The sequence below is a fragment of the Drosophila takahashii genome, chromosome 3L (genome assembly GCF_030179915.1).
Source record: "Drosophila takahashii strain IR98-3 E-12201 chromosome 3L, DtakHiC1v2, whole genome shotgun sequence".
NCBI lineage: Eukaryota > Metazoa > Arthropoda > Insecta > Diptera > Drosophilidae > Drosophila > Drosophila takahashii.
In genome coordinates this window covers 21,035,075-21,055,679 of record NC_091680.1, presented here as the reverse complement: position 1 = coordinate 21,055,679, position 20,605 = coordinate 21,035,075, and the positions used below count along the sequence as shown (strand labels likewise).

Below are 20,605 nucleotides of genomic sequence, written 5' to 3'. Positions count from 1 at the left end.
ACTTCGGTGTGCATTGGTTTAAAAGTTATATATAATATCAAACAAAAACACCTTTTGAGGTGTACACCAAAAAGGCTCAAATTAATATTTTTAAAAGTATTAAGGTGACACCAGAATAGGGTCAATTAAATGACATTCGGATCAAAGTTTTTTTCTACGCAATAGTGTCACATTGACACCTAAATAGGGGGATATTGATGACTATTTTTTTTGGGTGTACAATATATTAAGTTTATAATATTTCATATGAAATACTACTGAATATAGAATTTGTATTATTCAGTTTTAGGTCAATACGCTTAGAGAGTAAACACTTTTGATTTTTTTTGGGTACAGGTCATTTTTTTAACGCGTTCCAAACACAAGTCCAAAATGTTTTAGAAAACAATTTAATGAGTATTTTCCACGAAAAATATGGTACAGGACCCTAAGGAAAATCTTTTTAACGAGGAATAATATCTTGACGATCGCACCTGCAACATGCTTAAGTTGCAATCAAAACATTACTTCATTTTAGAAAAAAAATCCGTTGTTTAGAAATTAAATTAAATACACACAAAAAAATTTGCTTGGTAAAATTGATGAACAAAGATAGTTACGTAACTGTTAAAATAGTTAAGTGTATTTTGTTTTTGCTTTGGGTTTGTGTCTTTGCTTATTGTGTATTTTGTTGTTGTGAAATGACTATTTACTTGATAGAATTGACAATTTTGCTGGTTGGGGCCTGTTTGACAATTATTACAGTTGATTTTACCAAGTTTTTTGTTTTGTGTGTACAATTTGAAATATGGTGTTACTATTCAAGGTCAAAAAAAAAAACAAAACATCAAAATACATTAAAAACAAGAAAGAAAGCTTGCATCGCCGAACCGCAGTTAATATACCCTTGCGGATCGTTCATGTGATCACATTTGCTTAAAAATGGGTAGGAAATGCTAAAATTGTCTTAGTAAAGTAGTCCTTTTAATTTTAACGTCAATATAATGTTCATACTCTTAAAGATGTCGAATAATAACATATTTCGTTTTCTGATTTTCGCTGTTTTACTGTTTACCACGTGTTCCACATTAAATAAAGACCTTTTGATTTGTGGAGACTGCTCTGACTACTTTCCGAACAATTGCATTATTGAAAATGATACGGGACACTTTGTTCAGAAGGAATATCTTTTGGGACACTTTCCTATGAAAGAACATCTTTCAAGATCGAAAAGTTTGTTAACAATGGATACCCCTAAGGCAACAGACGACTGGGGCGTGTGCATTCCAAGCAATATGAAAATAGATGGTATCAAGAGCGACGGCCATAATGTTTTTTTGACTTATTTAAACTATTTTCTTTACAGCCGAAGATGAAACTTTCCGATATATATGTGTTTGGTCACCAAAAATTGGTTGTCAAATTATATATCCTAAGACCAATCCGGATGCAGGCTGCAGCTTGTGCCGGTCGAGGGAATTTACTGCAGAAAAAACCTGTATGTGTACCAAACGAAAAAAAGGGGACACAAAAAAGGAGAAATCGGGATCAAGGCAACTCTACTCAGGTTCTCTGCATTTCGTCTTTGGGGCGTACATATGTTGGGCAGCAGGAAACTTACTTATGGGAATAAGTAAATATGGCCTTAGATATGAGTTCTAAAAGACGTTGCTTTTAACCGACTGAAACATTACCAGGATCCTGCCAAATTAACAAGCATATCCAATAATTAAGCTGTTGGATTCCAATCCTTGGACTCTAGACAATTTAAATTTATTGAGTGTAAATTTTTGTTGGTTTAAAAATTTAATAAATATATTCATTTTTATATTTCTAACTAACTTTAAAAGTGATTCGAAACAAAAGGGAGGCGTAGTTTTTACAAAAACTCACAAGTTGCCCCATTATAAATTACATATAAATTGGTTGGATATTCATCGGACAGCGATTTCTTTAGATCCCTTTGAGAATCTAGCGCCCACATTAATGCAAGTCCAGTTATTTGTTGTTGCTTGTTTCTTAAAATTGGTCAATAGATTAAGCGGTATTTCTTGTTTTAAAGCTGGTTAGCGGAGTAAAGAGTGGCTGGCAATTAGGGACATATGGTCTCTTTGCGTCAAAAACATATTGTAAAAGAACGCTGTTCACAAATAAAGATTTTTAAACTTTGCAGTTACTTAAAAATTTGAAAGCTGGATATCTTCCCTTATTCTTAAGTTAGGATAACAAATAAAAGACGACCATATAGAAGACACATATCTTTTATATTTAGTTCAAAGTAAAATTTAGTTGACCACTCCTGAAGATATAACCTCAGAGCCTTATAAAACTGGGGATTTTCTTAAATTAAATATACCGCCAATACCAAAGCTGTTGGGCTGTAGGTGTAGAGGAAAAGAAGCCTGAACAACCAAAATTGAATTTCTGTCGGTCTGTGTTAAAAAGAACTATCATTTTTTTTAATTCGTTTAAATTAAACTAATTGTCAGTCAAAACATTAAAGAAAATAAAATAAAACTCTTTTTTGGCTCTAGAAGCCTAAATCGCAAGCAGACGCAGCTTTCCTAACTTTCCTCATATCAAGAGGAATGTCCAAACAGCCATATCTATTACAACAAAAATCTGATATTTATAAGGGTTACATATTCGAATTGGTTGATCAATTACCTGTCGATTGAAGTGCGTTTATTGTTATTTTAAAACAGTAAAATATATGCATAAAATTAATATTTGTGTTACTATTTAAATTTAGGTGTTACTATTCAATATATAGTATATACTCTTGCCGATCGTCTATGTGATCGTTTCCTTAGAAATTATCTAAATAAAGTAGTCCTTGTAATTTCACCGACAACATAATTTTCGTTTTCTTAAAAATGTCGAGTAAACACATTTTTCGTTTTTTGATTTTCGCTGTTTTCCTGTTTGTCACATGTGCCACATTTAATAAAGACCTTTTATTTTGTGGAGACTGTTCTCATTACATGCCGGACGGTTGCATTGTTGAAAATGACACAAATTACTATGTTCAGCCAGCTATTTTGTTAAAATCTGATAGTGGGTCACCATCAGATAGTAAACCTAAGGTCACCGAGGATTGGGACGTGTGCATTCCCAACAATATGAACATTAAAGGTATTGAGAGCAGCAGCTGTAATATATATTTTAACAATAATTTTTTTTACAGCGGAAGATGATACTTTCCAATATATATGTGTTTGGTCACCAAAAACTGGTTGTCAAATTATATATCCTAAGACTTATACGGCATTAGGCTGCAGCTCCTGCCGAACAAGGGAATTACTTGGAGATGAAACCTGTATGTGTACCAAGCAAAAAAAAGGGAACATAAAAAATGATAAATCGGGATCAAGACACGTCTACAGCGGTTCTCTGAATATCGTCATTGGTGCATACTTATGTTGTGCAGCAGGAAACTTACTTGTGGGAAGAAAGAAACTTGGCTTCAGATATGAGTTATAAAACACGTTGCTCCTCCCCAATCAACAAGCATATCCAATAATAAAACTGTTGGATTGCAATGCTTCCCAATCTGGACAATTTAAATTATTGAAAGTAAATTATTGTTATACAAATTTAATGAAAATATATAAATCGTTTACAAGCATTTTCTATTTTAATAGTAATTCTGGTCTTCATGTTAATTTGATAGAAATATCCACTTAATATCTACTTAGGATAATTTTTTGGTCATGTTCAACGATGCGTATATGCATCAAACAATAATGCCCAGGAATTGTTATATTTTTAATTTATTTATATAAAAATTAATTTAAAACATTATATTTACATTTCACAATTACTAAAACTTATGATACGGCTAAAAGACAAAACATCACTGCAAAAGCGGCTAAATGCCACGATCCAGAGATTTTGGGGAGATCACTTTAACCAATAGAAGCTCAGAAAAAATATTTAACCTAGGTAAATAGCTTTTTATAATTATTTTTAAAGCCCTTGCAGATCTTTCATACGAAGAAAATGGGGTTTGACATAAAAAGAAGTAGTAGACGTTGTAATTCTAATGTCAACATAATTTTCATTCTCAAAAAATGTCGAGTATTCACATATATCGTATTTTGAATTTCACAGCTCTCCTGTTCACAACTTGCGCCGCATTTAATAAAGACCTTGTAATGTGTGGAGACTGCACCGAGGACAATAAGGAAAATTGCATTATTGAAAGTGATCCGGGATTTTATGCTCATCCAGACATTTTTAGTCAATTTAATGGTTTGAGAGCATATGCGTTCCCTCCTGTAACCGCTGACTTAGGCGTGTGCATTCCTAGCAATCTGAAAATTGAAAATGGTACCAGGAAGGGCAGCAGCAATACTTGCGTACTTATACAACTTTTTCTTACAGCAGACGATGGAACTTTTCAATACATATGTGTTTGGTCGAGAGAACTTGGTTGTAACGTTATAGTTCCTAAGACCGACACTGAAGTAGCCTGTGCAATGTGCCGAATAAACGTTATAAAGGGGGAAGGAAATTGTCCGTGTAAGAAGCCCGACCTAATTGCAGACGAAAAGAAAGATTTGAGATCGGGATCAAGGCAATTCTACACCGGTTCTCTCAATACTATTATTGGTGCATATGTTGTGCTGCAGGTAATTTATTTAAAGGACTAAATCGGAATCGCCAGAAAATAAAATTTCAAGATGAAGTAACATCTTATATATATCACAGTGCAACAGGGAAAATATAAAACATTTTTTGTTTCAAAATCTTAAACTACTTTAACTAAATTTTGGTTCTTCTTAAAGTTTTGGTATAAAACTTGATTTTTAAGCCAACATCTCTAAAGCCCAATCGAGATAAAGAAAAATGATGTGTAACTGCTAAAAAATAAATTTGCAGCTAAAAAACACTCCCCTATTTTATTACGACATTATATGGATTGAAATAAGTATATAAACAAATACATATGTAAAACCAAAAGAAACTTGTGTTCAATTCCATGAAGCACGTGCAATGTACATATTTGCTTAACTGTGTGCTAGGCTGTATTTACAAAACAATTCAATTCAAGTTAATCTGGAAAGAAATAAACAACACTTTTAAACAAACAAGTCTGGAGTAACAGAATCGGAAAAAATAGATGTTGTAATCGTATTTATAACTTTCGGATAACAAATCGAAAAATTTTCCACGCGACGCAATAATGAAGTCTTTGCTCTACTGGTATAAATTGAGCGGTAACAGATTGAATCAGCACACATATCTTTAGGTGCCACAGCCTAAACTTCCTTCACAATGAGACTACTTCTTCCCCTCGCATTGGCAGTGATGGCCGTTTGCTGCTTGTCCTTCGGCGACTGCGCCTCATCGGACGATACGGATACTGGAACAGGGACAGGTACTGGGACAGGTACAGGGACAGGGACAGGGACAGGTACTGGTACAGGTACTACTACAACCACCACGACGACAACTGTTGCTCCGTCGTCCAGCACCACAGTCACTCCAGCCCCAGCGACCCACAAAAGGAAACATCATCGCAGACGTCGCATCCTTAGGAGAATCCGCCGAAGACGTGCAGAGGCTGAAAGAAGGCGTCGCAGGGGTTAAACTACTACAAAATCTTAACAAGTTTTCATAATGTGTATACAACTAGCATACGGCTTTTTTCTTCATCTGCTTGGAAAGTAATAAAACACATTTAAACTAAATAAATAATAGTTTTCTTTCTTCCCCCATCTTTTTGACAGATGTTCCATACGAATTTTCTGCTCTAAAATTTTTCCAGTTATTCTTTTAGTTTCCTGTTTAGTAATTTCTTTTTTGTTTAAATGAGGTTGAGAAAAAAGTAGATTTTAAAACTATTTTTTGTTTTTGCAAAACTTTATTTAAAGCTCCCTACTAAATGCTTTAATACCAACTATAAAAAATAAATACATCGGTTCTTAAATCATAGAATTCAATCATCATACTTTTAATCATAAATGCCTTATGGCAGATAAAAACAAGAAAGGAAGCTAGCTTCGGCAAGCCGAAGCTTATATACCCTTGCAGATCATTCTATAAATTTACAAATCGCAAAAATGTTAAATTTCTTATTATTTCACATTAATTTTTCGATCGTTTCTATCACAGCTATATGATATAGTAATTCGATCTTTTAAAAATTAAAATCGAATTTCGGAAATATTTCAAAATAGTCATATCACAGAGTAGAAGGGAATGTAATAAAAACCAACAAAGATATAATTTTTTTCCCATTAATTTCCATTTAATTTTTCGACCGTTCCTATGGCAGCTATATGATATAGTGATCCGATTTAAAAAACAAAAAAACCGAAATTCAGAAATATATAAAAAAAAATATTCCCAAGAGTAGAAAGTAAAATTTCAAAAAACACCGGAGCTACAATTTTTTTACGTTTTTTTTTTTTAATCCTTCCTATGGGAGCTATAAGATATATGGTTCCGACATATATACTACCTGCAATAGAAATACGACTTTTACGAAAGTTTCATCCTGATAGCTTTAAAACTGAGAGACTAGTTTGCGTAGAAACGGACGGACAGACGGACAGACGGACGGACAGACGGACAGACGGACAGACGGACAGACGGACAGACGGACGGACAGACGGACAGACGGACATGGCTAGATCGACTCGTCTTGTGATGCTGATCAAGAATATATATACTTTATGGGGTCGGAAATGTCTCCTTCACTGCGTTGCAAACTTCTGACTGAAATCATAATACCCTCTGCAAGGGTATAAAAATACCATTTGGTATTTATATTATGATCTTGTTTTGCAGAAATAACAGGTGTGAAAAAGGGTTATTATTTCGAAAAAAAGAGATAGTACGGGTTACGTAACTTTCTGGGTGTCAGTTGATACCCTGTATTTTTGGGCATAGAATCGCCCGAAGAGAAAGAGGAAGGCCAGCATGTAGGCGCCTCCCGTGAAACTGATCCAGGTGCCATACTCGCAGCCCCGGATAACCAGTTGCGATGCCCAGAGCAAGCTTATGGTGAGCTGCAACAGCTGGAGGGCGGTCAAGTAGCGCTCCCACCACAGGAACCGCTGGATACGAGGGCCCACGACACTCAGCGCATAATAGCCGTCCATAATGATGTGCACGAAGGAGTTCATCATGGCCGGAACACAGGCTACAGGAAAGAACAGATGACTGAAGACTTTAACCCATTTAAAGGGACTGGTAGTAGTCACTCGAACCCGTCGGCTTCCACTTGACGAAGACCCAGCACAGGCCAGCATGGTGCTGTGGTGATACATATGCAGGAAGCTCAGCTGCTTCCACTTATGGCGCAGGATGAGGAAGGTCGTGTCGGCGAATTCCAGTATTTTTGAGATGTAGAACCACCAAAGGGCCGCGGCAATCTGTTTTACAAAGAACCCTCTCTCAATTTGATTCTGTCAGCCGGTCTGCGGGAATTTTACACCCTTGCCGAGGATACATTTATTCTGAGCAGTAGTTCACAGGCAAGTCGCGCTGTCATTTGTTATGTGGTTTATTTTTTTTGAAACTACCTATCTGTTTTGGTTTTGTTTACAAAACTTTACCGATTTTTTATTTGCCTTTAATGGCTGAAATATTTTTGTGTTTATAAAGCTGTTTAAACTTTTAAGGTTTTAGGTTTGGTAAAGAAAACATTTTAAAATAAATCGTTTACAGCTATTGCCACTGTATTTAAGATACGCAGTCGAAAAAGGTCAACTGTAATAAAAGTGGGCAGGTTACAACTTAATTAAATATAAAGTAATTGTTTTAATTGAGCTAAAATTATTTAAGGGTAAAGGTATATTGAATCACTATATCACAATTAAGTTATTTGTCACAATCAAAAGTAAAAATAGTTATAAATTGGAAAATAAAGTGGAAAGAGTATTGATTTGAAAAAATAAAATTTTGTACTCAGCTAAAATTGAGTTTTGCAAGGGTATTCGATTAGCTAGCAAAGTAAGACTTATCTGCCGTTTTTTTTTTGGCACCAACTTACACGCATTTTATGTGGGCTATAGCTCACCCAACAGGGCTGACAGCTGAAGCTATAGTCGAGGGCCCGGGTCGCCGTGAAGAGCTCCAGGCAAATGTGGGCATTCAGCAGGGCCATGGCCAAACTGTGGCAGAACAATGGCACTCGCAGCTGCAGCGGCTTGTACCTATGCACAGATAAAAAACTTACAAAAATCCGTTTCATATTTTCAGGTTCCCCTGTATCCTTATGATAAGGGAATAAGTTTTCCCTTTACAATTCGCGATGCGAAAGGCGTCAAAAATGTTCTCGAGTCACATCAGTTTTTTTCTGTGTACGCACCAGTGGCCAGTGGCTAGTTGGATGGATTGCCTGACCTCACCTGGCTGCCCATTTGGGCCCGAAGCGCACCATCAGCAGATAGAGGACCAACAGGGCGGACACATTCCAAGGCGATTCCACCAGCGCACAGTGGCGCCTTGGGCCAAAAAACGTGCAATAAATCACTTTTTCGACTTTGTCCTAGAAAGTTGTGACCCATACCAATCGACAGGTAATTGATCCACTATTACAAATATGTAACCCTTTTTCAAATCAAAAAATTTTTGTAAAAGATATGAATTTTCAAAGTTGAACAATTTTTCACTTAAAAAAAACACACCGTTTTTAGGTAATTTTTCGCACTTCCGGGGGGTTTTTCTTAAAAACTAGGTATCGAATCGCTTTGCTTCTTTTTTCCACGGATTGGTGTGTTAGTTAAGAGTAAAAAAAGTAAAACATATTGCAGTTTGCCATGCGCATCTCTTAGTTATGAGTTATTTGCGAAACGTCCATTTTTTCCATATTTTTCAACTTTGATGGAAAATAAAAAAAAACTATTTAATACTATTTTTTTTATACTTCCGTAAAACGTTATTTGGACTTTCTTCTTGATATTACGAAAGTTGTAGCTGCGTCCGCCTGCGTCCGCGGTTTTAAGAGCCAAAAAAGGGAAAAAAGTCATGGTCCAAGAAATTGCATATGGCGCTACCTTGTGAAATGACCATCTCTATTCATGGGAAACGTTTTTTATGTTATTATTGATTGTCAAATGGGGATTTTATTTTACAATTGACACTGATCAGTAAATGGGGCTGCGATGGATCATCTGGACAAAGCGTTTATAAACAAAGGATATCTTCCGATGACTCTACAGTATCGGACGGAAATATGTTTATGGCATCCGTTGTTCCCTTGAGAATTAAATCTGATGAGTTTGAATATTGGAAAAACCCTCGTCCGTCATCAGTACATTATTGCCGACCAATTATGTTTCAATTCGCAAGGGAATCACCGGAACTGATAAAAGACACTGTGAATGACATTAAAGAACAAATTCGCAAGATAAAGCCCGTAAAACTGGAAATTAGTGAAGGAAAATATGTTAAATGTTACTATGAATTTCACCTGACCATGGTTGACGGAAAAGTCGTTAATGAACTGACAAATACTAAGTCAACGAAGTCATGCCCAATCTGCAAAAGGACGCAAAAGAATTTTGGAAAAGATTTGAACGATTCTACAGATGAGGAAAATTATGAATATGAAATTTTACCCTTACATGCTCGGATAAGGTGTATGGAGTTCTTGCTGAAACTAGCGTATATTATTCCAAACGAAAATGAACACTTTGAAGAAAACACATCAAATAAGGATAAGGAAAGCATCAGAAAGAAGAGAATACAGAACGATTTTTTCAAGGAAGTTGGATTAAAAGTAGATTTCCCTAAATACGGATACGGAAACTCAAATGATGGAAATACTTCGAGGAGATTTTTTGAATAACATGAAGTTGTTACTCGAATCACTGGAATTAACACTGAAATAGTTAAAAGGTTGGGAACCATCTTAAATGTTTTAAACTGCAAGGAAAAGGTTAACTCTACAAAATATGGAGAATATGCCTCAAAAACGGCATCACTTTTAGAGGAATTGTATCCACAAAAGAAATTGACCCCGACAGTCCATAAGATATTGGCGCATGGAAAAGAAATAATCGAATACCAGTGTTTGCCAATTGGAGAGCTTTCCGAAGAAGCGCAGGAATCGCTAAACAAATTTTATAAAAAATACAGATTGCTGAATACATTTAAGACATCAAGAATGAGGGAAAATGAGGATCTGTTCAATATGTTGGCTGCATCTTCTGATCCTCTAATTTCCTCATTGCGGCATGTTAAGTCGAGAAAAGAGTTAGAATCTAGTAATTATAGTCCAGAAATGTTAAGTCTATTGGATTTACCAAGTTTACCAAATTGTGACCATTATTTCAAAAAACATGAAATATAAAAATTTTTATTTTTAAAAAAACTTTAATTTTTTTTTTTTGTTTTTTTAGTTTTTAAAAATTAAAACATAAAAAAATAAACTAAACAAAACGTAATTTAAAAAAAAAAAAAAAAATTTTTTTTAAAATTCCAATTTTTTATTTTTTTTTTTTTAATAATTTTTAAAAATTACAACATGAAAAAAGAAACTAAAAAAAACAAAAACTTTTTAAAAAAAGTTTTTTTTTGTCGGAAAAAAATGGATTTGTTTTTAAATTCTGACTTTGCCGATTTGTAAGTACGCCTCTGCCACGCCCACTCCCTGTCTCAAGCAATAATTTGAAAGGTGGATCAATTATCTATCATTTGCCGTTTACAAAATTCAATTATCTTCACTGGTTCAAAAGTTATGATTTATTACCAAAAAAAAGTCAAAAGGCGCCACTGTGCAGCGGCCATGTCCTCGTCCGCTAGTCCGCAAATGGAATCGAATAGCTGCCAATTTTTGAACCATTTCGATCAGACACCATCGAATATGCGCTTCAAGAACTCCTGGGATCTGACTGACTAACCTGGTCAGCCGACACTCGGCCCTTATATACGGATCGCTAATGCGTTGATACTTTAATTAGATGCCGCTGGAGCATACCTTAAATTGGGGCAGGACTGGGGTTTGCCTTTAAGACTTTCAATTAGCATTTTATGACTGCTACGCTACTAGTGCACAAGGTCAGGATTTTATTTCTTGGCTCACTTTTAATTGGGTTTTCAAACTGTAATATAAAACAGTTCTTTAATTTTTTTAAAGCTTAAAGTTTATCTATAAATTTTAGGAATGTCCTTGTTACTTAACCCCAGGTTTATTTATCTGCAATTTTTCTTTTATGCGGTCAGGGCACTTCGCAAGCAGGCAACTCAATCCTTTGTTGTCGGTTTCACATTCATTTCAACTCCATTGGAATCTTGATTAAGCAGATGCATTTATTTTTCGATTGCCTCTTAATCAATGAAGCGTTAAATATAGTTACATACATATATCTTTTGTGGCGCCCTATCATCAATATTGAAAAGTGCAATTGCAGGAGCAAAAATAACAAGAAAAACAATTGGAAAGCACAATAAAGTGTGCAACGTGAGAACGGTTTGCTGATGGTGATGGGAATGGCAGGTTGATGTGATGGGAGGGAAAAATTGGAGAAGTCGGGAGGAAAGTGGTTATCCTGAAAGCCAAAAACGAAAGACAAACATTTCACTAAGACTTTTGAAGGAAGTGTAACAGTTTCTCTAAATACTCTAAACGCAGGCAAGTTATTTGATTTCTTTTAAAATAGTCATCCCTTTTGTTACGAGTTTTTTAAGTTTGAAGGGGGAAATATATTTTTAACAAACTAAAATGCCTGCAACCTGCACATTGCCTAAAAAAATAGCTTTTAAAACGGAATTAAAGGGCTTTTGATCCTTTAGGCGCTTTAATTATAGACAAAACTAAGACCATTCCAATAGCTTTAAATATTATTATTTATTTCTCCTAAACTTTATTAAAGGGTATCGTAATTTCGATTAAATAAAGCACTTGGGGTCCAGTTGTTGGCCCTCAGCGCTGGTATGTATTTGCGCTTTTCTCTGGCTTTTTGCCCTTTCATGTCTCCGGCTTCGACTCCATTTTCTATTATTGTTTTCTTTATTTGAATTGCAGTACGTGTTTGCACCTAGGGCACTTTGTGTTCCTGGCGCTGCTGTTTACATTTTGGATGCCGTCGGAGCAGCTGCGTCCAAAGGGTTGAGTTCGGCATCCGCACACTCCGCCACTTCCACTTCCACATCCTCCATTCGATGTTTGCATTATTATTATTTCGTAAGCCTTGTTCCGGCACTCGTAAAGCGCAATTGTATCGCAAGTTGACCGCAGCAGTTGGACCCATTTTATGGGCTCAATCATGGGTTTTTGGGGAGTGATTGTGGAGTGCTGCCCTCCGAATCAAGCGTCAATTTTCATTAAAATAATGTCACAATTCAGCCTCGAAATGGGTTTAGCCCCGGTTTAGGGGTCCCGACTCCGTAATGGGCACAATCGCCTCCCCATCTGCGGTTAACCGCTTAGCTTTCCCATCATCGGGAGGCTGCGCATATGCCATCATGTCCTGCGGCTACGCGTGTCCCTCGTCCCTCAGTTCTCCCTTTCCTTTCTATGTACCCTTTCATACATCCTTTCTATATTCCTCTGACCCCTAAGTGAGCTTACGAGTGCGTATAATTGAGTTATCTATCCACATTCGTATTTAAATGTTATAAAATTAAAATCTCCAACTTAAATTGTATTTTTAAAAAACTAGATATTTTGATAAACCAATAACACTATGAAAAACTATTGCTTCCAAAGTCCAAACACTTATTATAACTCAATAAATTAATTTCATCAAAATTATGATATATCTTTTTAGGGTATATGAGTATTAATATAACAATTAAAATATTTTTTTAGCCATCTCCCAAAACAATTTTATTTCTGTGTGACTCTAAATTGTAAATGAAGTTCTGCGACAGTGGCAAATACATTTAAGAGGCGGATGTCCGACCGCCTGGTTGATGGTATTTTGTCAGTCTCTGTGTGGCCCCTCTATTTGATATTTGTGAATACGAATACCGATCCATTGAAGCGTTCACAGGGCTCTGAATAATTTATTTTTGTGAAGTGATGTTGGGGTGTGGAGAGGTCCCACAAAGGTTCCACCTCCGGCAGTTCATCGTGCTGACATTGTCGCCCCCAGTGGATCATGTGGTTTATTAAATAGATTAGAGTTTTGTGCCCTCACCTTAGCTGCACATTGAACTTCACAAGTGTTGAAAGGTCACTAAGGGAAAAAACTTTATTAGTTAAAATTTGGCATACGTATTCTTAATCTTAAAAAGTCTGTGGCTTTTTTAATAATAATTTGAACAATTCTCTACAGATTTAAACTGCATTTACGGTTAGCTATAAAAGTAAAAAAAATATTAGTTTGCATGGATTTTGAATTGAAAATAATTAATTACAACAAGTAATTTTTATCAGTGCATAAGCTGGACGCAGTACTGATGCCAGGATACCATTGTCAGAAGCATTCGCATGCATGACGAATTCATGGCGGTCCGCTGCAGTTTTTGTCATCTTTGACCCCGCTGAACCCCCATAACCATGCATATGTACATATGTAAATGTATCTGGGGTTTTCCGGTCAAAGCTAAATTGTTGAATGAAAAAATAGAATATGCTAAACTTTACGGAGAAGGCGATTAACAATTCCATGAGAATATAAATCTCGAATAAAAGGTAATCTTTTAGCAAAACAAAAATATTCCATGCTTAAAATAAAAAAACGATGAGCATCATTCAAAAAAGTGTCTTAGTATCATACATTAATTCGCAATCAAATTACAGGCTTTCGATGTTTATGAAATAAACAATTTTAATGCAGCCCATAACTGGGCAGACAAATGCACTGTCGCACACGAATACAAATAAATATTATCTCCTTTTATTGCGCTTCGCTGAGATTTTTATACCCAGTGGACTTTGCACTGGCCGCATCATTATATCAATATTCGTGTATTGACAGCGGAGAGCAATTGATGTCAGTGACAAAAGGGAAATACCATCAAGCAAGTCAAGCTTCCATTGAGGGTTGTGCTTTCCTCCATTTCTCTCGATTTTCCCACTTTTCCTTAGCCTCTTCTCAAACTGGGAGAAATATTTTCTAGGGGTAACTTGTATATAATGCATAGAATAGAAGTAAACGCTAGTAAACGGATAATATTCCAAATATTTTTTATAATTCCGTTATCAAAATTTGGTATATGGTATATTTTACTTTGTTTTTTTTTGTACTTGCAGAATTCTAAAAAATTGTAAAGCTTTTGTTCTGAAAAAGTTAGATTATTATTTGAGTCATAATCTTACTTTTTTTCTTGCTGTGCACTCTTTGCCTTGTTATTGCATTGTGATTTCCTTGTTGCTGTTTGCGGGGGATTATTGAATGCGAATGACCTGACCCAGTGGCTTCTCCTTGGACTTCCTACATCGCCATTGATGCTGCTGTCCTGTGGATGTTCACTGTCGACTCGAGTCGCTTTTTGTGTTTACTCGCATTTCCTGCACATTTCCGGCTCAATGGGAATGTGGCAAACTGTTCCCCGATGCTCGCAGAAGCATGAAAAATTGTGGGCATGATTGGTGAAATACCTTGGATTTTCAACGGTATTCCTGCGACGGGTTTAATTTGGTTTGGGTGGCAGTTGGTTTTGGATTCTGCTGGGAAAAATCAAGTTCAGTTTTTGGTCACAGATCGCATGTCAAATGTTGTCCTTCTTGGCTAAGTCCTCCTTTAATTAATTTGTATTTCCTTCTATAACTTGAAATGAACCATGTAATATAAAATTCTTTATTGTAGCTATTATTATTTAATCTAATAATTCTATATCCTGTGCATAACTTTACGTATTTTAATGATATTGTTCTGTATGTACCTAGTATTACCTATTTTTACCTTTTCTGTTATATAAAAGGTAACTATCACTTTCCTTATGCGAGTCATTTGTCTCCCTACATCTTCTTTCCCTTAGCAGGTGCAACTGTGCGTGGCAATGTGTGCAACACATTTTATTTGTCTTTCCGTTGGCTGAGTTGAATCTTTTTCTGCCATCACCCATACGCCATGTTGCCGCATCTCCTAGAAACGCGTTACTTGCAATACATTTGTCATGGCTTTGGATTGTTTAGATCGGCATTACGGGATGGGTTGATGTGAAAAGGGAAGTGTGTTATAGGATGTTGCCATCTGTTTGGCTGAGTTTCAAATGCATTAGGGGTATCCAAAGAGCATACTTAAATCCAGAAAAATAATGGCTTACCATTTTGTCACCATGCTTTATAAGTCAATTTGGCTTATGATGTCTTGATGAATTGTTTTGTTCGGTTAATCTATCACTGATAGACTATCAGGAATCGACAGTTCAACAACCTTCTTTTCATTTAAGAATTTTATCTAAAAAACCATTAAAATGCCTAATCAATATAAATCGTTTAAATAACAGATTTATTAAAATAACTATGTTTACAATAGCACACATTCACTCTTCCATTGAAAAAACGAACGTGAATGCTCTTCATAATTAAATTAATTAACTGAATGGCATCTGAATTAAACTTCAACAATCGACAATCAATTCACTTTTAAGCTAACTTCGAGTCACGGAAATAAATGTTTATCCAATAAACAATTAGTTTACTTTTACCCCAGTAACTGGAAAATCGGCAACGGAATACAGCTCCTCTAGAAAAGCGATGTATGTTAATTACTTTAAGCCAAACAAAGTTAGTATTACAACCACAAGAACCCCCTGGCCCATATTCCTTGCCTTTGCTCTGTGCTAAATTAATTAAATTGAGCTAAGAAAATTCACAAACACGTTTTAGTTACGAAGAAGCAAGGCAGCATACCCGCAATTTTTAATTGCATTTTAATGACTTTATTCCGCTAAAATATGCCATTAAACTGATTAATCTCAGCCATTGACACCTCCAGGCTGTAATTAAAGCGGCCCAAGCCAAAAGGATTCCATCATAACTCGACAGCCAACGATATAAGCCCTGAAAAAATGCAACTTTCTATTGAGCGGCTGTCTGTGTCAGACGGAAATCGGGGGTATATACCATATAGTCGGAGCAGAAACAGAACGGGAACATTGCCATGTGGCATGTGGCAACGACAGTGGCATGAACAAAAAGTAAGTCCGACAATTGGCAGTTTCGCAAAATAACTTTGTTGCCGCTGCCAGTGGCCCAAAATAGCCGACACAGCATATATAACTAATACTCCCAGTTGGCAGCTGACCACAGACCAGTCATCCGACCAAATATCCAACCGCCCAAACCACCCAATCCATTCCCCGAACCAAACCGATGGACAATAAAACAAATCGAATAGAACTTCATTTTCTCCAACAATTTTTTGCTCGCTTTTCTTCTTTTTTTCTGAAGAGGGGGGTTCGGGCTTGGGCGACGTGTTCGGTTTTGTGTTGTCGCTAGCTGTGTGAAAATGGCCATAAAATGTGAAGGCAAAATCAGTGTTTAATTAAGTTATAAAAATGTTTCGGTCATTTAAGCCCGCGACCAAGAGAATTTTCGGATCGCCGTCAATAAGGGGAAATTGAAATGGAAACTTGTCGGTAGATTAGAGGGCTTTTAAAATTGTTTAAAATTGTTTGGAAGAAATAAAACATACACTTTGTATAAGATGCTAATATCATTGGCTTTGATTAAATTTAATTAAGGTCAGAAATTTTAATTATTTTGATTTTTAAGATTAACCGGTTTTTTAGACAAATACATATTTAACACAAGCCCGTTTTTTATCATGCTGGAGACAGAGTTTCACGTCGCATTTCCTGGCCATAAAAAACTTTCAGAAAAAGTACTGCATATTTGCAGGCGCCACACAAAAATTTCTTACCACTATGGACCCCGTTCTGCACTCCTTTTTTTTCATCCTAGCTTTTTTATTATTATGGAAAGGAATATTTATGAGCATTTATACATACCCTGTACGTTGGCTGTTTATTTTTGTCGGTTATATGAATCTATGACTCTATTGAAGTTGTTATTTTTTAAAAATATGTAAAATATTGCTACTCAAAAAACCGTAAACTTAATAAATTTTAAAATATGGATTGTCACTCAAAAAAATAAAAAGAAAATAATGGTATTTTAATAAAATAAATATTCAAAAATCTACATTGCACATTGTAAATGTTAGTAAGGGATTTATTTGAAAGACCAAACTATTAGGTCTTCAAAATTTAACTTTCCTTTGTCTGTTATTATGTCTTCTTTTGTTTATACTTCCCTTAAAAAAATCCTAAAATTATTTTGAGTTTGAGGTTTAAAAGATAAATATTTCTACTTTTCAAATGTTTTGATAACGAACTTATTGTGTTTCTTGGCTAGTTAAGTTAATATATTAAAATGAATTAAAAGAGAGTATGCAATTGGCCGCTATTTTCTGTGGGTTTTGTTCTCTATAAGTATATATGAAATTCGTATGAGCTGTTGCAGCTTACTTATTCTGCAACTTCTTCATCCGTTTCCTTATGCGAATGTGCATGCTTAAGCTGCTTTTCCACGCACACACGCCCGAGCACAGAGGAAAAACTGGGGAATACCCGAGGAAAAGCGGGGGAAAAACAACACATTGAGCTGAGCTTAACGGCTGGCGCATAAGTTTCAAAGTCAGCATGGAAGGTCCGAGTCTCAGTTCGACTGTCTTTCAACTTTTGCAGCGTCGTCGTCTTTTGGCTCAAAACACTTATACACACGAAAAATTTGTTAAAAAGAAAATTAAAGATTCGTATTATTATTATTATTTATTTATGATTTACTTTTAAATATTATTTTTTAATTTTAATTTTGTATTGAATTTAAAAAGGATAATTACCTTTTTAACCAGATATTTTTAAGAAGCGATTTCTACGCAAACCACATATTCAACGAAAGTTAGATTTCACGCATTATTTTAATCAAGAAATATCTCAAACTTTCTTAGGAGTAACATGCATGTTTCAAATATAAGCATTTTTGTTTGTGTAGAAAAGGGGATTGGTAATAGGGATGGGACTGTGGTTGAGACTGGGGAAAATTTATCTGGGCACGTCGTCTGTGTATTTCAAATGCAATCCATTGTAGTCCTCTGTGTGTGTGTATGTGTGGTGCTTTATGTCCAGTTTGTTGTGTTTGTGTTACCAAAATCCCCACTGTGTGTGTGAGACGGCTTGAGAAATAACCAACTTGGGGCGCTGCGTTTGCACTTTGGGAAACTCTTTTAAACATCCTCTCGCAAACGCATGTTATGCAGCAATTTCAACAAGGCCATTGGCCTGGCCGACATCTCGTAAATCTCCTCAGCCTCTTAGGTCACAATTAGATAATCTTCAAGCCTAATTCAATAATTTATGCTCGTTTGGAAAAATAATAAAATATTTTAAACCGTTTTGGGGTAAGGTTCGATCATTAAAGCATTAACAATATATAATAATTAATAAAAAAAGTTTCGTATAGAGATTTGCATTGCTTTTTTTCTCAAAATATTTAACTTATTACCTTACCATAAATTTAATTCGATTTAAGCCGCAAATCGTCAGGGATCACATGTAAATGAGCCTCAAGTTCATTTGGCGCAAATGGCAACGCGAAACACGTAATTACAACATGCGAAGCATGCGAAGTGTTTGATTGAGAGATTGGCCCAGATGGTAATCGAATTTCAATGGAATTATACTGCGGCAACCAGCAGACGATGGCGATGATGATGTTGTGTGGTTATTTTGGGGAATGCAAGGGGTTAAGGGTGAGGTGGTTGGGGGTCATCTTTGCCGTCTTGGTCAAGAGTCGAGGATAAGGTGTGTGGCTAATTGGTTTGCTGTTCGAAAATTAATTCAATGCTAATTATTGGCTAACATGCAAACAATAAACGCAATTATAATTACGCAACAGCAGCGACAACAACTACAAAGGCTGCAATTAGGTTTGCATAATGCATATTTGCATTTTCAGCTTCGTCACTGTCATGCACAATAGCCCGATGTTGTTATTTGTTATTTGCTATTTTTTGTAAACTTGTTTTTTGGTATTTTGGCTTAATTAATCTGTCAACACTTTTGCGGTGGTTTGAGCATGAGTCAATTTCGCTCATTTAGCTGCGTCAACAAATTTTATTAGTTTACCAAAACGCGATTTGCATGAACTGCGTCTAATCGAGGATGGCGGTAATTTACTTAATATTATTTGTTTTTGAATTTCGATAAATTTTCAAGGATTATTGACTGATGAAGTGTGCATTTTATTTTACAAGAGAAATATTTTTTTCCAATATCAGTAAAGCAAAAAATGTACCTCCTTAAAAGAAAATCTTATTTTCGTGGAAAAACACATTTTTTTCTTTATAAATAGCATTAAAATTAGAGTAACAAAAAGCATGATCGAAAATCCGTTTGAACATTTCCGGATTTCTTCATTCTACCTACTGCCCTTTAAAGATAGTTTAAATCCCAATTGCCCTTCAGCTACTCAGCGCATTGAAGCTAATAAACATCAAAGTTTATGCAACAATTCTTTTGAGTTTCACCTGTCAAGCACACAAGGATACTCACAGGATTGGCACAAGCACACACGAACACCATGTACATATTTGCACAGACACGAATGCATAACTTTTGGTTTTCGGTTTGACATTTTGTGGTTAGATTTTAATATGTGGCAAAGTGAATGAAAAGTTACGCAGGACCCGGAACCAGCAAGATGGCTAAATGCATTATGCCGCTGCTGGTTGCCACAGTGGAAACTTTGGCCGCAGAACCCCCGAGCCCACCTCCTTATAGAGATCACCCTTCCGAAGCACTATCAGTGGCAGATGCTCTTGTGGGCGTGTGTGTGAGGACCAAATTAGCATTCCTGCCACCAGAAATTTGGGTGCGTGTGTGTTGTTTGTGTTGCATGCTTCACTGTCTCTACTGTCTGGCGTCGTTTGTTGTTTGTCTTTGAGGAGGAGATGCATTGCACTGGGGAAAATTTGTGTCCCATATTAGGCATACTTAGAATTATTTTTCAGATACTATCTATTTAGAAATTTTTTAGGCAGTCAAGGGAAATTAAATATTAAATATTTATAAAATATAAAGCGAGATCACAATTATTAATTAAATTAAATATTAATTAAATTATATTATTATTTTAATTTGTATAATAATGCCAATATGCTAAACATGAACTTCTTTTCTAAAAAAACCAATTTCTACCCAAATATGTTATTGAGGTATATTACAAATAAATAAATATAAATCTCAACGTAAGTTTAAGAAAATGTGTAATATTGTAATATTAAACAGACAAATTCAGCAGATATATAGTTAGTTGGATTCCAATTAAATGTAGTAGACATTACTATTTTAATATATGTATATAGTTTTAAAAAGGCATTTTCCCGTGTATTCAACGCAAGGCTTAGGCTGTCAGCGAGAACCAGCTTAAAGCCTTTAAAACGGAGCCAGTCCGCCCACATGGCGGATGCGTGACATTGCATAACTCACTTTGTCGAAGGGAAGGGGGCTTAAAGGCGGGTTGAGTGGGTAAATTACAACTTGGGCTGGCAGAGCCAGCCCCCAGTCCTTCGGGCAGAAACTTTGTCTTGAGAGTTGAAGTTGACGTTACAAACCCCCCTGAAAACACCCAAATCCCCATTACCTTGCCTTGTGCAACAAGCAAATGCATTGCAACTTTATTAAAAAGTCGTAAAAGTTATAAAAACTACTA

General features: G+C 35.7%; 1 protein-coding gene, 2 long non-coding RNA genes and 1 pseudogene across 4 annotated transcripts; 3 read left to right on the top strand and 1 right to left on the bottom strand.

Annotated features, from left to right (window-relative positions):
- Nucleotides 1–907: 907 nt before the first annotated feature.
- Nucleotides 908–1,816, top strand: LOC108066163 (uncharacterized). 2 transcript variants are annotated; one of them, XR_011418522.1, is made up of 3 exons: nt 908–925; nt 1,078–1,287; nt 1,346–1,816. It is a non-coding gene; the product is annotated as an uncharacterized lncRNA (long non-coding RNA). The 2 variants fall into 2 exon arrangements; XR_011418521.1 differs by lacking the exon at nt 908–925 and having other exon boundaries at nt 934–1,287.
- A 987-nt stretch (nt 1,817–2,803) lies between these two features.
- LOC138913014 (uncharacterized) lies at nt 2,804–3,638 on the top strand. Its single transcript, XR_011418581.1, has 3 exons — nt 2,804–3,114; nt 3,167–3,555; nt 3,624–3,638. It is a non-coding gene; the product is annotated as an uncharacterized lncRNA (long non-coding RNA).
- Nucleotides 3,639–4,005: 367 nt separating this feature from the next.
- On the top strand, nt 4,006–5,676 carry LOC108061666 (probable serine/threonine-protein kinase mkcC). The gene is made up of 2 exons (XM_070215623.1): nt 4,006–4,311; nt 4,366–5,676. The coding sequence occupies exon 2, from the start codon at nt 5,260–5,262 to the stop codon at nt 5,572–5,574; it is 315 nt and encodes a 104-aa protein (XP_070071724.1). The 5' UTR covers nt 4,006–4,311; nt 4,366–5,259; the 3' UTR covers nt 5,575–5,676.
- Nucleotides 5,677–6,830: 1,154 nt separating this feature from the next.
- On the bottom strand, nt 6,831–12,096 carry LOC108061647 (very long chain fatty acid elongase 4-like; annotated as a pseudogene).
- Nucleotides 12,097–20,605: the final 8,509 nt, after the last annotated feature.